General features: G+C 37.6%; 1 protein-coding gene across 2 annotated transcripts in view; it reads right to left on the bottom strand.

Moving 5' to 3' along the window:
• The window catches only part of LOC131200775 (glypican-5-like), a 406,607-nt gene that overhangs the window by 290,592 nt on the left and 94,834 nt on the right, over positions 1 to 21,181 (bottom strand). For both annotated transcript variants that reach the window (XM_058188024.1, XM_058188025.1), the window contains exon 3: positions 14,526 to 15,220. In XM_058188024.1, coding sequence (XP_058044007.1) covers positions 14,526 to 15,220 — 695 coding nt within the window. The remainder of the gene's footprint in view (positions 1 to 14,525; positions 15,221 to 21,181) is intronic.

Below are 21,181 nucleotides of genomic sequence, written 5' to 3' on the forward strand. Positions count from 1 at the left end.
CTGGAACGAACTGGGAGCAACCCACCACTGGGCATAAGGTCTAAATACAAAGTCCATAAAATCTGATATTCTAGCTGTGCTATCCATTTATTTAGGAAAGTATGTAAAAGACACCTGGTTGGGGCTCCTAGGGTTAACACGTAGATGTGACCTTATATGTCCTTAGGAAATTCTTCCTTTAATTGTGTAATTCTTTCTTTATATTACTATAGAATCTGCAGATAGTCATTGGTACAATGTATTGTTGGAGAGTTGCTTCTTCGTCTCCTTGACATAATAATATTCATAATGACATCTTCTCCCACTTTATCAGCTTGTTTGGTTATGATGTTATTGCTGTTCTTAAGGCCTTGCATTGCATTTCGTTCTTCTCTACTAATGTTGTTATTATTAAAGAGAGATTTGTTATTGATAACTGTGAATTGAGCTTGTGCAAAGGATGTTTATTAAATGGCTTAAGAACTTTTGGGAAACATATATAAGATAATTTTTGGGCTGAGGTCTGTACAGTATATACACTGTAGTGGAACAGAGGGTTCTTCATCTGCAGTCCTTGAATGATGTCATGTGGTTTATAATTTGATTAGTTCACTTCATCAGATGCATGGAGTGGCTAAAGTGATGTAGGATTTAAATTCTACTTCAGCTCACCGTCTTAATTCATCTGATGAAATGAGGTGTAGTTTGTGGACTCATGGTTTTTAATAAAAAGTGTTAATGTGAAAAGGTGCTAACAGAATCCTTCTGATTTATGGTTACCACAAAGTAACATTTACAATGTTTATTAATTTTAACGAAGTCCATTCACTGAGAATGCTCATGTTTACGTTATTTTATGTATTTATTTTATCTTGGCAAATATAGGCACAGACTCTCTCTCTTTGTCTTTCTCTCTCTAAGATCTTATGCTATAAAGATTTAAACTTTACATTTTTAAAAAATAAAAAGCCAAGTTCTAAATTTCATTTGCTGACTATCTACTATAACTACAGTGGAAAGGAGCTGATTCTTGCACTGCACTGTTTATTGCAACTACTTTCATGGACATAAGTCCAAATCCATTCTACTAAATGGATGTTTTTGCTGAGAATCAACAAAAATGCACGAAACCAGTCAATAGGGGATGCTCCAACCAGTTGTAAATGTGAGCTGGTTGTTCTGCACTCAGAATGTGGTCATGGGATTGGGGGATAACAGCTGGAAGTGCTTTATTGACCATAAAGCATCCTTTCCATTGTAACTGTGAATAGTAGTAAAGTTCTGTTGTAAGTTGAGTACTACCTGTACTTGATTAGAACCTTCCTCACTGGTAGCTTCTGCCTTTAACTGACAAGACCTTAATCAGGTACTCTTTTCTACTAACGGCTTTCTTTTTCCTCCTAAGCAGCTCACTTGGCAAGCAGTCAACAGTAGCATATTGCCTTTGACTTCTTTCCTCATTGTATGCCTACATACCAGGGGTGAAATCCAGGAGGTTCTGACAGGTTCTGGAGAACTGGTAGCAGACATTTTGAGCAATTTGGAGAACTGGTAGAGGAAATTTTGAGTAGTTTGGAGAACCAGCAAATACCACCTCTAGTTGGCCCCAAAGTGGGGTGGGAATGGCGACTTTGCAATATCCTTCCCCCAAGAGTTGGGGAATTTTGCAGTATTCTTCCCCTGGAGTGGGATGTGAATGAAGATTTTGCAGTATCCTTCCCCTGCCACATCCACCAAGCCACGCCCACCAAGCCATACCATGCCCACCAAGCCACGCCCACAGAACCTGTAGTAAAAAAATTTGGATTTCACCACTGCTGCATACTATATTGTAATTCCTCCTCTACAATGAATTTAGATACAAAGTTGTTTGCAACAGAAAAGAAAAAAATCATAGTAACTATGAAGGAATATTCTGTGTATTCCATTCTTCTTTTGGAATGATACCACGTCAATAATATTATGACCAGATAATTTCTCAATACTTCTAAAAATAATCTGCCATGATGTCTGGAATAGGAACAATGGAGGTATTGTTTAGAATGTCAATAGACAGATATCAGAAATAAGTGAAGTGGTGGGGAGATGCATGATTGCTAGAGACCAGGTGGTACAAGGCAAGGGACACCAATAAAGGAGAATATTTGTAGCTCAGGTTGAAATGAGGGATCCTTGGTGCTCTCTGAGCTTAGTTGTGGCACTGACTAGCAGTGATGATGCTACCTACCATAGTTTGGGTAATGAAACATCTGCAAAAAACAACCAAGCTCAGAGGAGCAAAGGCAAGGGGAAAGTTGATGGAAATAACTCATAATTCTTAACCTTGCTTCCATAAGAAAAAAAACTGTTGACATTCTGAAAAGCAGATCTCAATATAGTAGGGGTCCCCAAACTTGTGAGCTTTAAGACTTGTGGACTTGAAGTCCACAATTCTTAAAGCTCACAAGTTTGAAGACCTCTGCAGTATAGGATTAATTTATTCACCTTGTACACCTTGTCCTTTCATCCAGGCATTTCCACTTTTACAGGTAGTACAGCTTGAGAATAAGTTGGTTAAACAGAGTTAATATTTATAACAGTTGACCTTACATTTAAACTCACACAACCCTAAGTGAGTTAGGAATGAGTTAGTCAATGGATGAGGACTAGAGCAAACTCCCACATCTGTAAACTAGATGGGAAGTTGAAATAACCACCTCCCCTTTGGGTTGTTTTTTTAAAAAAAACCTTCATGGAGATGTCCATTAGTCATCAGGAATCCAACTCAACTCAAGGGAGTCTTTACCTTTACTTGACTTGATTAAAGGCAGACTACAGGCCTTGCAGGCTCAATAATATCACAATTATTTTATTTTTTTAGTTATAGCCTTGTTTTTAGAAATAACTCAAGGCAGCAAACATCCAACACAACTTCCTTCTACTATGTTCCCCTCAACATTCATGTGAGCTGTGTTGGGCTGAGAATGAGTAACTAGCCCAAGGTCACCCAGCTGGCTTTCATAGCTAAGGTGCGACTAGAATTCATATTCTCCTGGTTGCTAGCTTTTACTTTAACCACTAGACCAAACTAGCTGGAATTAGAGTTATTAGAAAATAATTAGAATACATACATACATATATACATAAAAATATAAAAAATGCCAGAGGCCATTGTTATTGTTAATAATAATAACATAATTCAATATCTAATATTTCATAAGTTTAAAACCTTATATTATTGTAATGTATTTCATTACTTCTATTGATCTTATTTAATTCTAACACAATCTAAGCAATATATTCCTTTATTCCTTCAGCTTCTTAAAATTAAGATAGCATTATGACTGGAAATTTAATATATGACTTCTTCCTTTAGCAATTGGTTGCAATATAATATTAAAATTTTAAATTACTAGCCTGTCAGATGCCAAGTTATATCAGAGGTCTCCTGTGCAATTAATTTTACTTTGTACTTTTGTCCAAGTCAGTTTTGAGGCTTGGCCTTCATTTTCACAATGTTATTGTAAATATTTTTGAAAATTCTGTTCATGTTATTTAGCACAGCCAGGATGTAGTGATGTTTAATAACATTTTGAATGTTATAAAAACGTATTGAAGTCTCGAAGGAAACAGAGGGCTACACTGAGTGATGGTGTTGACAATTGTTATTAAAAAATACCTAGCTAAAAAAATCTAGTCCATTAAGGGACACATAAAAAGAAGAAATTATAAATGTGCATGCACCTAATCTCACACTCTTCCAAAGTGCTGCACATAGCCTAATATTACAAAACAATACAATTTATACAATCTAAAGCAGGAGAGAAACAAGGGGCCAAAGATCAAATCTTATGATAGTTAGGCTTAGTTATATGTTTTGTATTGCATTAGGATCACAGGACCATCATCCATGTTCAGAGACAGGACTTTCTTCACAGAATGAAGTAGGAGTTCATTGAACAATGACAGCTTTATTTATTAATATTTATTTATCACAATTATTTATACCCTTAGAACTTTCCTGTAAGAATTTTGCAAGAATCACTGTTTGGATTATCACAATATGTTTTACATAGGGTTTCTCTTGAAGATCACTCAGAAGCTACAGCTGGTCCAGAAATGCCTCTAGAAACTTCTTTTTCTGGAAAACAAAGTCTAAATATGACACTCCATTTTAATTAACAAACTGAAAATCTTGTGATGGTACAGATAAATCTCAATTGTGTGGGCAATGGAAAAAATGGAGAAGCCTAACATAGCTCCTTTGAGCAGAGAACAGAGATATTTTTCCTGAGATTTTTATCAGCCTTTCTCTGGGTCAGTGCACAGATAGAGACAAGACTGATAAAGGATAGGAACAAGATGTTTGTGGAGATTTTCAGTCATCCAGGTCATAGTTATTTCAAAGATGCTTTTTCAAAAGACAACTGGACTATTTTTTCCTTGAGGAATACGTTCAAGACGTATTTCTCATCCAAGAAGCTTCATCAGTTCTGGTAGGAAGTGGGGGTTGGAAGGATCATATTTCCTTCCAATATGATTCTTCCAACCTCTCCCCTCTCATCAGAAGTAATCCTTCCATCACCCCACCTTCCTGCCAGAACTAATAAAGCTTCTTGGATGGGAAACAAAACATTTTCTTCAAGGAAAACATACTCTAGTTACCTTTTTAAAAAACATCTTTGAGATAGGAACAAGACAAACTGTTGCACTGCAGTGATAGGAAAGGAAGGAAACTGGGAAGGTTTGGAGCAAGAGGGACCTAGCTAGTTTAGAGGAAGAGTGAGTTGTGAATGATTCTTGGCATATAGAAAGAATGTGAATAGAGGAGAGAGTCAAGAATGCAAGCAAAAGAAGAAAGGCAGTAAATGCAAAAGATTTGCAGATAGAGAAGGAGAGAGATGGATAGAAAGGATCTTTCATTGGATAGTTAGCCACTGTCCATTTGGAGGCAGTTGAAATTTTGCTGTTCAGGGCCTGGTAAAAGTAATGCTGGGAGGACTTCTGGTTTGATGTCACAGGGAGATCAAACGCAAGGAGTGGGACTCCGTGAACTTGTGCTGAATCCTTCTCATTGGAGGGCCCCCCAAGAGGCTAAAGTCACCCTGTAGGGGTGATAAAGAAAGGAGGGGCACCCTGCAAGTCACAGAGAGAAGTGACTCTCCAGCTGGACCCAGGGATTCCCTCTAGGGGTAGTATTCACTACAGGTTCACAAATGTGAGAGCGTGCACACTTCACTCACACACACATGCTTCACTTAAACACACCCCATCCATGCATGCATCCAGCCTTCCATGCATGCGCTTTGCTAACTTACACACCTTCCACACATGTACCTGGCCTCAAAAACGTGCCTAAATAGGAGGCATAGAGCCAGGGTGGGTGGGTCTGAACTGGTTAAATACCACCTCTGATTCCTTCCCATCCAACAATGAACAGGAGAGGCAGCCATTATAGCTGCTGTGAAGCTGGGGTAGCCAAAGGAACAAAGAATGTGCTGGCAGTGTAGATGAACAGTGATTGGAACTGGGTGAGGTGATTCTTTTTTTAACTAGAACCTAACCCCAAAGAAAATAAATCCTGGAAAAGAGACTCTTTGAAATGCTTGTCAAAGCGGCAAATAATTACAGAGAAAAAAATTATAGATCCAAAAGAAAAGGAACTAAAGGGAGAGCACAAAATCTTAAAATATAGAAAGATTGTATTTTTAAACTTTATTGGCAATATTTTGATAAGGCATTTTAAAATGCTATAAATATTTGTCTGAATATTGAGTATTTGCAAAAAAAAAACCTGAAATAAATATTCATCAGATTTTGTACAAAATCTGAAATTTAAGATGAAGGTGCCATCTACTGGTGAATGGAATATATACTAAATTCCTACAACCTTGAGAAGTACTGATAAGACAAAAGAAAAAAAGTGGAAATAACACCTGGATGACTACTGTGCTATCTACTGTTCTATATCTGTCTACTCTATGGTTATTGGAGGTTTAACTGTGAGATTATGGAAGATATCTAAAGAAAGTGACTTTTAAATGCTGAACTTAAAGTGGATTTAAGGAGACATTTAGAAATCTTCCTGGATTACCTAAATGGAACTAATTGACTAACTGTGGGACACAAAGAACTATAACTATTGCATTCCCCAAGCAATTCTAAAATTGAGCAAACAGTTTCTAAACTGGTTTCTAAGCTGACACTGAGGTCATAGACAATTGAGACTTTGGGCAGTGAGAGACCTATCAAAATAAGACAAGATGTTACATCAGCGGGAGATGAGAGGATTTCAAAAAGAAATGGTGTTGATGCAAAGTACTTGTGATATGTTGATAAAGAACCAGAGGGAGATAAAAGACTTAATGCATTACATTGTGGGGAAATCAGAAAATGTTCAACAAGGGACAATGAATAAAGATCATAAAACACAGGAAATAGAGGAGATAATAGAAAGACCAGAGGAAAAGACAGAACAGATAAATCAACAAATAAATGAGAAGAAGGAGAAGACAATGAAGACTTATGAATCAAATAAGGGACAATATATATCAAAAAATGGGATTGGATAAAAAAAGAAAGATATTTTTGAGGAGAAGATAGGTGCTTGGGCAGATCCTCCAGAGGTATGTCAGCAAAAGATAGTAGAGCTGGAAGAAATATTTGCATTAAATAGGAAAGATATAGACAGAGACAAAGACCCAAAGAAGGAGTTGGAAAGCAAGTCAAAAAACAAATAAGAATTGAAATACTAAAGTGGACAAGAGATGATGATTAGAAAGGGAATGCTGTTTAATATAAGATTGGCTTTATTGAAAACTAGAATAAAGGCAGAAACAAGATCAAGGGAGAATATTATTATACATATCTTTATATAATATACTAAAAGTAATAGCTAGATGTAAATATTAGATGTTGAACTATGGTATCAAGAATACCATCAAGAATGGCACACAAGAATAGGAGTTTCTTCTACTTGTCTTCTTGAAGCATCTGCAAAAACTAACTCCAATAAGTTAACAAGAATTATACCATGTAAAGGCAGCCCAAGGTAATCAAGCAAAGTAACCAGTGGTGGGCTCCAACTGGTTTAACAACCGGTTCTTTGCAGCTTGTGCGCAGCATTCAAAATACAGCAATTTGAAGCTCAACTGCTTACCTTCTAAGGCAGTCCTGGTAAGTAGAACAGCGGAGGCACGGAAATCAGCTGTGCCACTCAAATCAGCTGAGCCAGAAAGAAGGAAATATAGGACAGGATAGGGCAGGGGTGGTTGGGTGAGTGGTTGGCCAGCTGATTGTTGAAACTACCGGTTCTCCCGAACTGGTCCGAACTGGCAGCAGCTCACCACCAAATGTAAGTCTTTCAGGCATATTTTATCAATCAGTAATAACCACTTCTAGTACACCACACAGACAACAGAAATCACTTTTTTTAAAAAAAAATATGGATTTACATATGAAATTATAGATGATGAACCATAAGCACCTGGAGGTCTAGCCGTTCCGAGGCTGATCAGACACTAGTGAGGTCTTTTACCAAGACCTATCTAGTGGCAATGAGGGAGGTGAAACGTTCTTACATTTCCACCCTCATTGCATCGGCAGATAACCGCCCGGCCACCCTGTTTCGGGTGGTCCGTTCCCTCCTTCATCAGGAGGGACGGGATGACTCCTTACAGGGACGTGCCAAGGAGTTTAACGGTTATCTATACGATAAAATCGTTCAGCTCCAGGATAGTCTGGACCAAAATTGCGATGATCCAAGCGGGATGACGGAGCCTCGTCTTGTTGAAGTTATTTGGGATGAGTTTGATTCTGTGGCTCTCGAGGACGTGGAAAGGTTGCTGGGGAGGTTACATGCAACCACATGTTTACTGGACCCGTGTCCCTCCTGGTTAGTACTGGCTACTCAGGAGGTGACACGAGGCTGGCTCCAGGGAATTATAAATGCTTCTTTGGTGGAAGGAGTTTTCCCCGCCGCCTTGAAAGAGGCGGTGGTGAGACCCCTCCTCAAGAAGCCTTCCCTGGATTCAGCTATTTTGGGGAATTACCGTCCAGTCTCCAACCTTTGCTTTGTGGCGAAGGTTGTAGAGAGTGTGGTTGCATGGCAGCTTCCCCAGTACCTGGATGAAGCCGTCTATCTAGACCCGTTCCAGTCCGGTTTCCGGCCCGGTCATAGTACAGAGACAGCTTTGGTCGCGTTGGTGGATGACCTCTGGAGGGCCAGGGATAGGGGTTGTTCCTCTGCCCTGGTCCTATTAGATCTCTCAGCGGCTTTCAATACCATCAACCATGGTATCTTGCTGCACCGGTTGGGGGTTTGGGAGTGGGAGGCACCGTTTATCAGTGGTTCTCCTCCTATCTCTCCGACCAGTCGCAGACGGTGTTGACAGGGGGCAGAGATCGACCGCGAGGCACCTCATTTGTGGGGTGCCGCAGGGGTCGATTCTCTCGCCTCTCCTGTTCAACATCTATATGAAGCCGTTGGGTGTGGTCATGAGTGGTTTCGGGGTGAGTTACCATCTGTACGCTGATGATACGCAGCTGTACTTTTCCACCCCGGACCACCCCAACAAAGCTGTCGAAGTGCTGTCCCGGTGTCTGGAAGCCGTACGGGTCTGGATGGGGAGAAACAGACTCAAGCTCAATCCCTCCAAGACGGAGTGGCTGTGGATGCTGGCACCCCGGTACAGCCAGCTGGTCGGGGGCGAGTTATTGGCCCCAATGGAAAGGGTGCGCAACTTGGGCGTCCTCCTGGATGGGCGGCTGTTGTTTGAAGATCATTTGGCGGCCATCGCCAGGAGGGCTTTTCACCAAGTACGCTTGGTTCGCCAGTTGCGCCCCTTCCTTGACCGGGATGCCTTATGCACGGTCACTCACGCTCTTGTCACTTCCCGTTTGGATTATTGCAATGCTCTCTACATGGGGCTGCCCTTGAAGTGCACCGGGAGGCTGCAGCTAGTCCAGAATGCAGCTGCGCGGGTAATAGTGGGAGCAACTCGTTGCTCCCATGTAACACCAATCCTGCGCGGCTTGCACTGGCTTCCTGTGGTCTTTCGGGTGCGCTTTAAGATTTTGGTCACCACCTTCAAAGCGCTCCATGGCTTAGGGCCCGGGTACTTACGGGACCGCCTGCTGTTACCTCATGCCTCCCACCGATCCGTATGCTCACACAGAGAGGGTCTTCTCAGGGTGCCGTCCGCCAAACAATGTCGGCTGGCGGCCCCCAGGGGCAGGGCCTTCTCTGTGGGAGCTCCTACGCTCTGGAACGAACTTCCCCCTGGATTACGTCAAGTGCCTGATCTTCGGACCTTTCGCCGTGAGCTGAAAACGCACTTATTTATTCCAGCGGGACTGGCTTAATATTTTTAAATTTTTAACTGGGGTTTTATTATTTTAGGGTTCGTAATTTTAAATTTTAAATTTTTTAATGTTGGCCATTTTTTTTTTAATATGCTCTGTTTTAAATTGTTGTTTTAATTGTATATTTTTAATGTTTTTTATCTTTTGGCTGTACACCGCCCTGAGTCCCTTGGGAGAAGGGCGGTATAAAAATTTAATAAATAAATAAGTCCATCATCCATACTGGCCTCCAACCATTTTTTCAAGCTCAAGTCAAAGTATCTATTTTGATTCAAAAGTCAGGAAACTTAAAGAATTGACATACAGAGAAATAGCCTGTTTATCTGTACTCAATTACAATGCATTAGATCAACCAAGGAGATATCATAATGATATTTTTCAGAGTTACTAACCAAGATTTCTGGATTCCAAAGCCAGATTTTTAATTTTATTGTGATCTGATTACATTATATTTTTTGAAAACCTGAGTGCATTTTCAAACTAAATAACAGGAATCTCCAATTTCTCAGCTAGAAAAGGAATGTGCGGGAGTCAAGCTGACTTCCCACTTAAAATTTTAAAATTGTCTTTACACTTATTGTAAACAGGTTCAGGCTAAACTTGCATAAAACAAACAATACTTTAGAGTGGTAAGGAAAATTTGCATGGTACATTGATTCTGAAACATGAAACCCTAAAAATGATCTGCTACTTATACTCCAGAACTTTCTACATTTACTTTTGCGTTTCACATTCAAAAGTTTCAGCTCTTTCCAAAATTGAAGAATTTTTATATATCCACTGGGAAAACAGCAAGTAGATTGCAGAAGTTGATGACATAATTATGTCAGGCACAAAGAATTCTGGGAATACAGCTGTAACAAAATGCATCTGAAAACCTTTCTGAGAACAAGAACATTCATGTGAGTGGGTGGAAGAACTAATGACTCCATTAAAACAAAAGTAATGTCCTCTATATATAAACTTGCTTATGCAGGAAGATTTAAGTAAGGAAACAACTAAGTTGTTACATAGAGTGCCTGTTTTGTGACCATCAGCAAAATGGAAGAACTTGTCTTTGGGATTGTCGACAAAAAATGTTTACAGTTCTAAATTTATTCAGAATACAGACAATAACCCAAAAATCATCTCTAATCAGATACATACTGATATATAAAAAATTTATTATGGATCCTACCAATACCAAAACTTATTTATTCTTCATTTTTAGTAATTTTGATGTGTTAATAAACTTTCAGTTCTGATTATCTACACTATAGCTCTGTAACAACATCACTAGAATATATGAAAGTATAGAAATAGGACTCTGTTTTAATATCTACAACTATACATATTTCATGAAGAATTACATTCCTCTTGTTTTTACAAGGATTGCATATGAGAAAATACTATAAAATTTTGTTTTAGTTAAAATTGTTACTAACGTATTTCAAAACTTTTTAAAAGTGAACAATTAATGACATTAATAATAATAATTAATAATTATATTAATAAATATGAATTCAATTCTACCAAAACATAACTCCAAAGGAAAAGACTAAAAAATAATGATAGTCAAGGGTCAACAAGTTAAGTCAACCTATCTGGCATTATGGTGCCATGGGCTTTCTTTCAGTAGGACACACAATTACATTCCAGCAGATGAAAGAGAAAATAATAGCAGTGTTTGCTGATGCTACAAACCAGAAAATCCGGGTAGAAGCCAGCATCATTGTGCAAATAGTATGGCTTCTTATATAGAAAACATCAAGCCCAGGAGTGATTCATATCTTAAGAGCAACCTTTCACACATATCTGCCATGTCATTCAAGTAGCTACTTTTCATCAATGGAAATTATTACTATTACTATAAACTACTTCTGTTGTTCAACATGAAGCAAAATCTTCTCTAATTTTTGAGTCCTGTTAAATACAATAAATGCTTTGGTTAACAATCTCCTCCAACAAAATAAAAGCAACCAACCTCCCATTTTTTTTATTGCCAAGTATATAACTAGCTTAAAAGAAATTCTATTAATCCATTGCTTAGCCTGTTTGTATTTCTAAAATGTCAGCTGTTCTAAATAAGTGGGCACTGGCTATTAAAGAAATAGATGACTACTACTAGTAGGGGGGTCTTTTATTTTTCCCCATAATCACCATATTTATGATTACTAATATCAAGTGCCCAGGAAATAGACCTCCATACTTAAGACAAAAAACTAAAAAAAGAAGAAATATATTTAATAATTATTTAATTAAACCAGAGCGAATTTAATCCTTGTGAATCAGCACCAATATAAGCTGATATGTAAATAACATTTGTAACATATATTTTCTACAGTATTTTGATTGTATCCCACTTATGATTGTATGACTGTAAGCTTGTTGCTGGTATCCTTACGATTTATATTGACTATTTCCTAATATGATTTGATTGCTTATTTGTTTCCTATGACTATCATTAAATGTTGTACCTTATTATTCTTGACCAATGTATCTTTTCTTTTATGTACATTGAGAGCATATGCACCAAGACAAATTCCTTGGGTGTCCAATCACACTTGGACACTTTATTGGCCAATAAAAAAATCTATTCTATTCTCCATTCTATTCTACAGCATAATAGACTATATTTGCATTTGAATAGAAATTTAAATTGTATATTTTATGCGAGAGATGTGTAGAGTTATGGTACTTGAATTGAAAATCTCATGCAGTATGTATTATCACAAATTATAATAAGAGAAAAAAGTTTCATGTACAAAAGAGTTAATTGCAGGAGGCAACCCATGTCATCTGAGCCATGGTGGTACAGTGGTCAGAGTTCCGTACTGCAGGCTACTTCTGCTGACTGCCGGTGGCCTGCAATTTGGCAGTTCAAATCTCACCAGGCTCAAGGTTGACTCAGCCTTCCGTCCTTCCGAGGTGGGTAAAATGAGGACCCAAATTGTTGGGGGCAATATGCTGACTCTAGCTCTTTCTAATTGCTTAGAGAGGGCTGTAAATAAGCAGTATATAAGTCTAAGTGCTATTGCTATTTCTATCTATGATCTGATGAAGAGTAAAATAATCAGATGTTTGGTAGCACATTTTACCAACTGATACATTTTTCTTTAAAAGCCTGAGGTTTTATAGCTCACAAGTTTAATTAAAATGAAACTGCAATTTACAATAGTGGACAAATTTCCAGCAAAACTATGGAAATTCAAATTCCAAGAACCAATCAAAAGTCAGCTTTCCCGCCTTTAAGGTGACATTTTAAGAAGGGAGGGGCCAGCTTCATTTCACCCCCACCCCCACTTTTTTCCCCTTTGTCTTCCATGCTGGGAAGAAATATTCCTTCTTTTCAAACAGGATTCATGGGAGTTTTCTTTTCTTTTTGTCTCGTTGTCTTCGATTCTCAATCTTCCTTTACCTTATATTGTAACCAACTTGTATCTTTTTCTGAAATAACTAGTCTCATTCTGACAGAAAATTTAGTTTATCCCGGTCAGTTTACCTATCAAAAGGCAAGAAAGGAGAGGAAAGAAAGTTTTTACTTCTCTCCCAATGGATGGTGGCAGTAATAGATTTCCCTCTTCTCCCCACCCCGCATCCCCAAACTGTGAACAGGTGTAACAATTATGGAGAAGCATTTAGAGTCCATTGGCAAACGCACCACATCTCAAGTGCTCATTCCATTATGCACATGTCTCATATTCATATTATTTTATTATTTTAATGTTATATTATAGCAAGGAAAAAGGGCAAGCACTGAAATGAATAAACAAGTGAGAGATGAGTTTCAGGTGCCAGTAGAAAAAGGAGCTAATTGATGACAATGCATTCTAGAAATGTATTCTTTCTTCAAATGTATTCTTTCTCCAACCCAAACATGTTTAATTGAATTAATCTTCAATTAATCTGCACTCCAGCATGTGAATGATATCAAATGTGTACTTCAATTAACTTTCACTCAGTTAATTATCTAGTTTGCAGCCTGAAAGGCAGAATGAAAGAGAGTTCTTAAAGAAGCAAAAACTTCATTCCTTAAGTTACCACGAATGGTTTTACAATGCAATAAAGTAATTAGACAGTTGTAGGTCTTTTGAAAGTAGAAAGTTTTGATGTTTTTTCATCCAAAGGCCAGCTATTTGTTCAACAGTGGCAAAGCTTCTATAAACCATTCAACTTTTAGATTACACTAGTTCAATCTTTCAGTCCTTCTTCATCCAGTTAGCTCCCAAGCGTACCAAATCTATTAATAAACATCCAGATATACCACCGCAAAAACATGAGTCTGCCAGTGGTTCTCTCAGCACTGAAGACAAAAAAGACAAGCAAGAAAAAGTAACAAATTGTCCAGGCTGTCTACTCATAAAAAAACAACTCCCTTGGAAAATTTGAATTTAAGGAAACATTTAGTGTTCAGTAATTCATCAGCATAGATCTCCAATGAGGATATCAACAAAAATATTAATTAAACCTAGGCCAAAATATAAATAACTGATTAGTTTTTTTTAAAGTTCTTTGTATGGCTTACCTGTTAAAATAAACTGAAGAAATAGTATAATAATGTGATGACCAAATGGATATTTTTGTAATCACCATTATGATTACACTCTAGATTAAAATAGCCATAAAAGATAAATTAGTGTGCCAATAACTCACACTTAATTGATTATGCACTATTGTTTTTCATTTTATGAAAAACATAAATTTTATTTTCATTTCATCAGGGCCGGATAGCTCAGGCTGGTAAGGCCTGTTATTAAGAACACAAAAGCCTGCAATTACTGCAGGTTCAAGCCCGGCCCAAGGTTGACTCAGCCTTCCATCCTTTATAAAGTAGGTAAAATGAGGACCCAGATTGTTGGGGGGGCAATAAGTTGACTTTGTAAAAAATATACAAATAGAATGAGACTATTGCCCTATACACTGTAAGCCGCCCTGAGTCTTCGGAGAAGGGCGGGGTATAAATGTAAACAACAAAAAAAAAATTTACTTTTACTTTTTTCCATGGTCCAGCATGGTTGCTAACATTCTGACTTAGGAATACTTCTCTATCTTTTAAAATAGATGCATCTTAATGAGCTTTTTATTAACTGAAAGGCACATGAGAAAGGGAGAGAACCTGATTATTTACTTAAGTGACAGTAGACAGAAGTTTAAAGCAAATGCTCAAAGATTAAAAGCAGGAGCAGTGACAGAAATGTGCAGATAAATCAAATACACATACTTACAGTCGCTGATAGCTGGGGTCCATTAAGTTGTGCATGTAAAATGGCCTCATTGATTGAGTACCGAATACCCAACAGTGCCAGTTCTAGATCATGAGTTACAGCCATTTCATTGGTGAGGTATTCCAGGGTATAGATATATTCCCTCCAATGAATGTCCAGCTCAGATACACTGGCAAAACAACCTCTCATCACATTTAGACAATACCCTTCACAGGGCCTGATGAGGGTCAGACCTTGGCAGTGAGGACAATACTGCATTTTCACAAGGCCTCGGATACATTCTTTGGTCAAAACAGCATGTTCAGTGGCATTCAGCACTTCAACACCCATTCCCAGGGCCTGGTTGAATGTTCTGCTTGCCCTCAGAGACTTTGCTAGCTCCATAACAGCTTCTTTGGAATAGCGCCCAAATGGATTTATGTCTTGTCGTGTTTGTCGCAGGCATTCCATATATTCTTCTGACAAGTCCGTCATGCCAGGGTTTATCAAGCGGGTATAAACCAAAGGGAAGATGCTGTCGAAGAACCGGAAAAACGCTTTTTCCACTCTGTTTTGAGCACCCAAGAGGTAGAGAGAGAGGTCTGTAAAAAGTTCTTTCACAGGCTCAGCTGCCTCTTTCGACATGGATCTGTAGACAGTCTCAAAGAGAGAAGCGGTGTGATTCTCAGCAAAACGAAGCAGGGACTCAAAGGCTGCTGCAGAAATACATTAAAAGTGAAGGGAAAGTCAGTGTTTCCTTAATACAGCTCAACAACTTGGATCTAAATATTAGACCAGTACTAATTATTATTCTGTTGCTTTACAAGATAGCTAGGCATTTTCTTTCTGCTTCACAAATAGGTGCAGTTGAAATGGGGAAGGGGAATCTCACTGCTTTTATTGGTTTTCAGTGATGCTTTGATTGATGCTGACATAGATTCTCTAAATGCTGGAGTACCCGGAAAAGGCTGGCCCAATTGGGTGCCTGCAAGATTTCAATTCCCAGAATCTACCAGTCATGGGTTTGCTGAAGAGATGAAGTTATACTGTACATATACGGAATCTTCAGTTGGAGAAACTGGACTATATAGAGACTTAAAGCTAAATCAGAGCTTTAGATGGTTAATCAGAGACCATAGTTCACTGACCATTTTTGTTTTCTGTGCAAAATTCTCAGGTTCAGTAACTGGCATCTCCAATTAGGACCAGAAATCTGAAATCTTAAAGAAATGTGTTCAATGCAATGTACAACTCTGAATGTTAAAGGGTTTCTTCTATGAATCAGTTCCTTTCCAGATATGAAGCTGACTTGTAGCAATTCTGTTTTACCCAAGCAAAAAAAATTCCCAATTCAGGAATCAACAGATATTTTAATTAATTCAGCAAAATGTTCTTACAGCCTAGGACTTCACATTTTGCTTAATCTATTTTAGCAGTTAAGGAAAAAGCTTGATAAATAACTAGAATAAAACTCCCCTTTTTACAACCCTATAATTCCTTAATTCAGGGTAGAGTCAGGGCGTCTGGATGGGGCTAAGTGTTTACTGGCCGGATGCCCTTCCTAATGACATGGGGAGTTCACATGTAGTAGATATTTTTTTCTTTCCGCCCTAAGAGAAAAACATTTACTGCTACCTAGGATTGAACTCTCAACTTTCTGAGTGGGAGATAGGTGTGTTCACCACTAGGCCACCATGCCACTCAAACAAATAACTGGAATAAACCATAGCTGTAGAGTTTATTGCTATATAATACAGGTTCTGAAGATGTGTGTGTTACATGTTCAATTTTGAAGCTGACAATTCTATGTGATCAAGATATCACAGGATAGCCACTGATTAAATGATTGGAAGCAGACTTGATAAGTTATAATATTTCAAAACAGTTCTATTAGTTCTTTGAGAAACAGGATAAGATTATAATAACTTACAAATTGAATGTTTTTGTAATTCTATGACCCTTGAAAAGAAAAGAAAAATCCAATTTCACTCCTATATAGCTTGCCAAGTAATATATTGAGGAAGCTTTTACGACTCAGCTATAAAATTGTAAAAACTGCAGTTTATAATGGAAAGACTGACAATGCAAAAGCTACAGTATTGTAAACAAAGCTACTATACTCTAAGTGGAACAATGTTTTCTAAAACACCTCTGTTTAATATTTGTTGGTGTAAGTGGGAAGAGTGAAAAATGTTGGGAACATAGGATCTTTATATATTTGAATGAATGTTATTTCCCCACAATTTATTTTGTTCCCAATTTCAGTGGTTTATGAAGGAAAGTAAAAATGGAATATCACTATGACACTCTTCAAACTGGGGCCATTTTTTCAATCTGTAATCCTAAAGTCAGTTTGTTTTCCAATAGTTATGAGGTCCATGAGATAAACAAATTGGTCAAATGATGTTCCAGCTATCTCATTTGAAAAATCATGCTGTGCATACAGATCAGTAACTTCTTTTATAAAAGAACTTTATTTGTTTTGTGTTCTGTTCTGTTTTATTGTATAAATATGAAACTTCTCATCTTATTTGAAGCATTATTGAAAGTATAGTTTTCATATATATTTCAGAATTCTAGATCAATGATCTGTCAAGACAAAGTTCAACCTTGCTGAAAGTAGAGGATGCTGATTTTGGTGGCTATAAGTGGAAAATTATAAATGAAAAGTTGTTAATTTTCAGATCTACTGGATATGAATGAGACGTCCCAAAGGTTTATTCCCTGAACATTCATTTAGGTACATTGAACTCCATGTACTCAAGTCTTTAACTGCTTAGTTCATGAATTATTAAATAACATAGTTGGCTAGATTATATAGAAGTCATATTATCAAACTAAATTCATGAAGTAATTCAGCGTAACATATGACAAACTAATCCTACCAGAGCTGAAGAAGCTTTGCTTGAAGAAGCAAAACATCTTCAAAGAAAAACCAGAAAGTCCAGTTGCCTCTTGAAAAAGCACCTTTAGGATAACCATGACCTGGATGATTGAGAAGCTCCATAGACATAATCCTACCAGCAAACCTCCACAAATAATTCCATTCTCCAGAAAACACATGGCACCCCTAACTGAGGAATTAAATTTACATTATTTTCCATTCCCAAAGGCTCTCTGGAAAAGCAAGGCCTACATCATCTCTGAGACACAAGTAGGGATAGAAATTTCCAGAAGGAAATAAATGTCTATTTCTACACTGGCCAGAGTCACCCTAGATGGAGACGGGCAGTTTCTAAATATGGTATATAAGCAAAGAAATAAATAAAAAGATGTTCCAGAGGAGTAGAAAGGCTTGTCTATTGGAACTCTGATGTCAACAACCACAATTAGGGGGTGAGAGAAACCTATTCCCTCATCATCATTATTACTGGATGGGCAGATTCCATACAACACATGTTGTTAGCCATACTGGAGTTAAAAAGTGACAACCATCACTTGGAAGCCTAGAAGCAACCAATATAGCTCCTTCAGTAGTGGCATCACGTGGGCAGAACAACTTACCCCATCACTACATTGGTTGCTGCTGCTGAAGAGAAAATTAACCAAGGAAACAGTTTGACATAACAATCTGGCTTTAGATATGCTTAATGCTCAGCAAAATGCTTAAGAATATACAAAGTTACAAACAGCTACTCTGGCCCTTGAATGCAAATTCAAGAACTAGTTACTGGAAAGAGCTTGAAATCAACCCCTGAATATTACTCTAGGCTTGCTGACTAAACAGAATAAATGCTAAAAATACCGGGTTGGTGTGAGTGTCAGTTCTGCTGCTGTCTTTTTCATCTAAATAAGATCACTATATAAGTATTTGCTTAGCCCTGTCTTAGTGGACAGAATCTTATATTCCATTCCCTGCACAGTTCAATAAAATTGATTCAAGCTGATGATCTGGTCTCCACTTGTCATTTAGATCACGGTGTTTCTCCCCTTCACTCCAGGTTATATCAGCTGCTGTTTCTAAACAGTCTTTATTCAGAGTGAACTGTAGTAGTTCAGACACAAAAATAATTAAGGCCCCAAGTGATTATAACAAAGCCTTTCATTCCAGGAACAATGCTCAAGATGAAGTTGAGCCAAGGCTCTCCACTTGCTCTTCCAGAATGAGTTGTAGCATTTTCATATTTTTAATCTTTGGTTCTGGGTAGGATTTCTGCAGAGCAGATTCACAATCCAGGAGATTGACTGGATCTTCAGCTCCATTCAGATCCGTATAGACTCATCCTGGTCTTAACAGATCTTAACAATAAGCGCATTTCCTGCACAGCCCAGAGTGGATATAAACAGTTGGATATCTTCTGCATAGTATTAATATCTCACAACTTGATGGCTTCATGCAGATATTGACCATAAGGATTATTGTTGTTATAACTGTAGAAATCAAAATAAGCTGTTAGTTTGTGGATTGTAGTTGTTCCTCGTCATTATTATTATTGGCTAGATTATGAAAAAGAAACTTGAGATAAAGATTTAATTCACTGTGTTCTGTTTTTATAACAAAAAGGGTAAGATTACAGTCAGGAAACTATTTTTTATATAAAACACACTGGTGTTTAGCAAAAGCAATATTCTTGTCATTACGTGTGTGTGCATATGTGTATGTGTTATATAAATATGTAACAGTATCTCAGTGAGCCATGCCATTTTGTGGATAGTCTCCACTTATTTTCACCATATTTACTTTAGTTTTTTTTAATATTAGTGGAAAGAAGAGTGCCAAACTATCACAAGCAAATCAAACTACACCCAAATTTGTTTGAACATCAATTTCTTTTGTTTGTTTTCATTTGTCCAATTGAGACTACTTTAGAGCTAAACGAGCAAATCGGTACAAGTGCCTAGCCTTTCCTTTTGAAGGGAATAAAAATATAAATCACTAAGATTTTTGTCAGACCTTTGAATGTTTTAAGTACACATGCACACTGACTGCTGAATATTTAATGAAAGCCGGCCAAAGCCATCTTCCAAGGCGATCATTCCATCCAAACATTTTATCATGTGCTCACAGCATGCTTGACTTCACAGCTGATGTTGCGTCTGCACCATCAACTGCAGCTGATCAAACCTAGCTCACCTCTGGAAACCATGCTTTATTTGCCCTTCTTTAAAATTAGATCCTGGAGAAGAGCCAAGCTATTATTACAAGATTTCACATTTTCTCTGACTTTGTATTGGAGGAATAAGGAAACCTCCATGCTGGGCAGCTAATGAGTTTGCACCCTGGGGAATTCAGCTGATGCCTAACATTAACAGAATATAAAAATGAGACAATGCTTAATGCATGACACTGAAAAGATTACCCTCCAATTATAGACTGGTCTCCTACACAGCTGGCTCATTCAGTATGCTTTTGCACAAAACAGCACATTCTCAAAGTATGGAATCACTGGGGAGAATAGGGGAAAATATGGTTCAGAAGCCTTCCTTCACATAGGGCATAGGAATGTAAATGTTGATTTATTTTCCTGAAAAGAACACAAAACCAGAGATTTATTTGATTTATATATTTCTTAATCATCTAATCTTCCCATAATCCAATGGATTATTATACCTGTCCAAATTATAACCAAGTGCAGACCATTTCACGCACTTCATTTTATTTGCAGAACCTGACAATGATAGCACAGTGGAATGTATGTGTCTTAGAAACTGTGGAAAAAAGCTACACAAAAGAACCTTTGGTATAAAAAAGTAGCATCATAAACATGAACATTACTTCCATGTGATACATGCCTAAGAAATGGAAATAGCAAATTTAAAAAGAGAATATAAACCATAGCACAAAACATCAAATTAAAACATTTTATTAACTCAGATATATTTAAGAACATATACCCCAGATTTCTTCAGCCTAGTGTCTTCTGTTTTGGTTAACTGGTCTATTTATCTTCATCTAGTATTTTTTAGACCTTAATATTCATTTGCTAATTTTATTTGAGAAACTGATAAAATGCCACCTGGTTTGCAACACTGTGAAAGAAAATGAAAAAGTGTGTCCTTTTGAGTTACACAAAAATCTAGACTATAGAGAATATGAACATGTGAAGATCCATGTCTACCTTGTGACGTAAGCCTCATTTCCTGAAATAAGAGAATTAATGTTAGTTTCCATCTCCATTCTTAAACCAACATTTATTGTATAATTTAAACAAGGGTACAGCATACTTGGCAGGATCTTCCATTTTTTGCGCATTCTGCATTTAATGGCACAGGCATATAATGGTTCTGTGATAATCTCTTCTTCCTTCAGCCTTTAATTTTCCATGTACTCCACTCTGCATTTTTGGACCTCCTCCAGGAACTTGAATTTAATGAAGAAAGTCTCTTCCTTATCAATTTGCTTTAACATAATAGCTAAATAGTTACTTGACTTAATTTGAGTTCATCTTGGTCTCCAATAAGGTTGGCTGGCTGTCCAGTTTGAAAAATGAGCATGATTACAGCTATGACTGTGCAATATATAAATCTGAATGCTTGCCTTGAACTTGAAAGCCAGGACCACCTCATTAGATTAAGTCTTTGTGGCATGGATGGCACATATAAAAGGCATAGCTGGGTATCCCAGGTACTCCCAGTTCTGTAATAAAAATCATCCTCCTTTGAGAGCAGACCTACTGTGCCTTCCTTGAATAGCCAAGTGCAAACTAGGACCCCAACTGGCTTCCTTTAACACAGTT

This window comes from Ahaetulla prasina, chromosome 6 (assembly GCF_028640845.1).
Source record: "Ahaetulla prasina isolate Xishuangbanna chromosome 6, ASM2864084v1, whole genome shotgun sequence".
NCBI classification, from domain to species: Eukaryota; Metazoa; Chordata; class Lepidosauria; order Squamata; family Colubridae; genus Ahaetulla; species Ahaetulla prasina.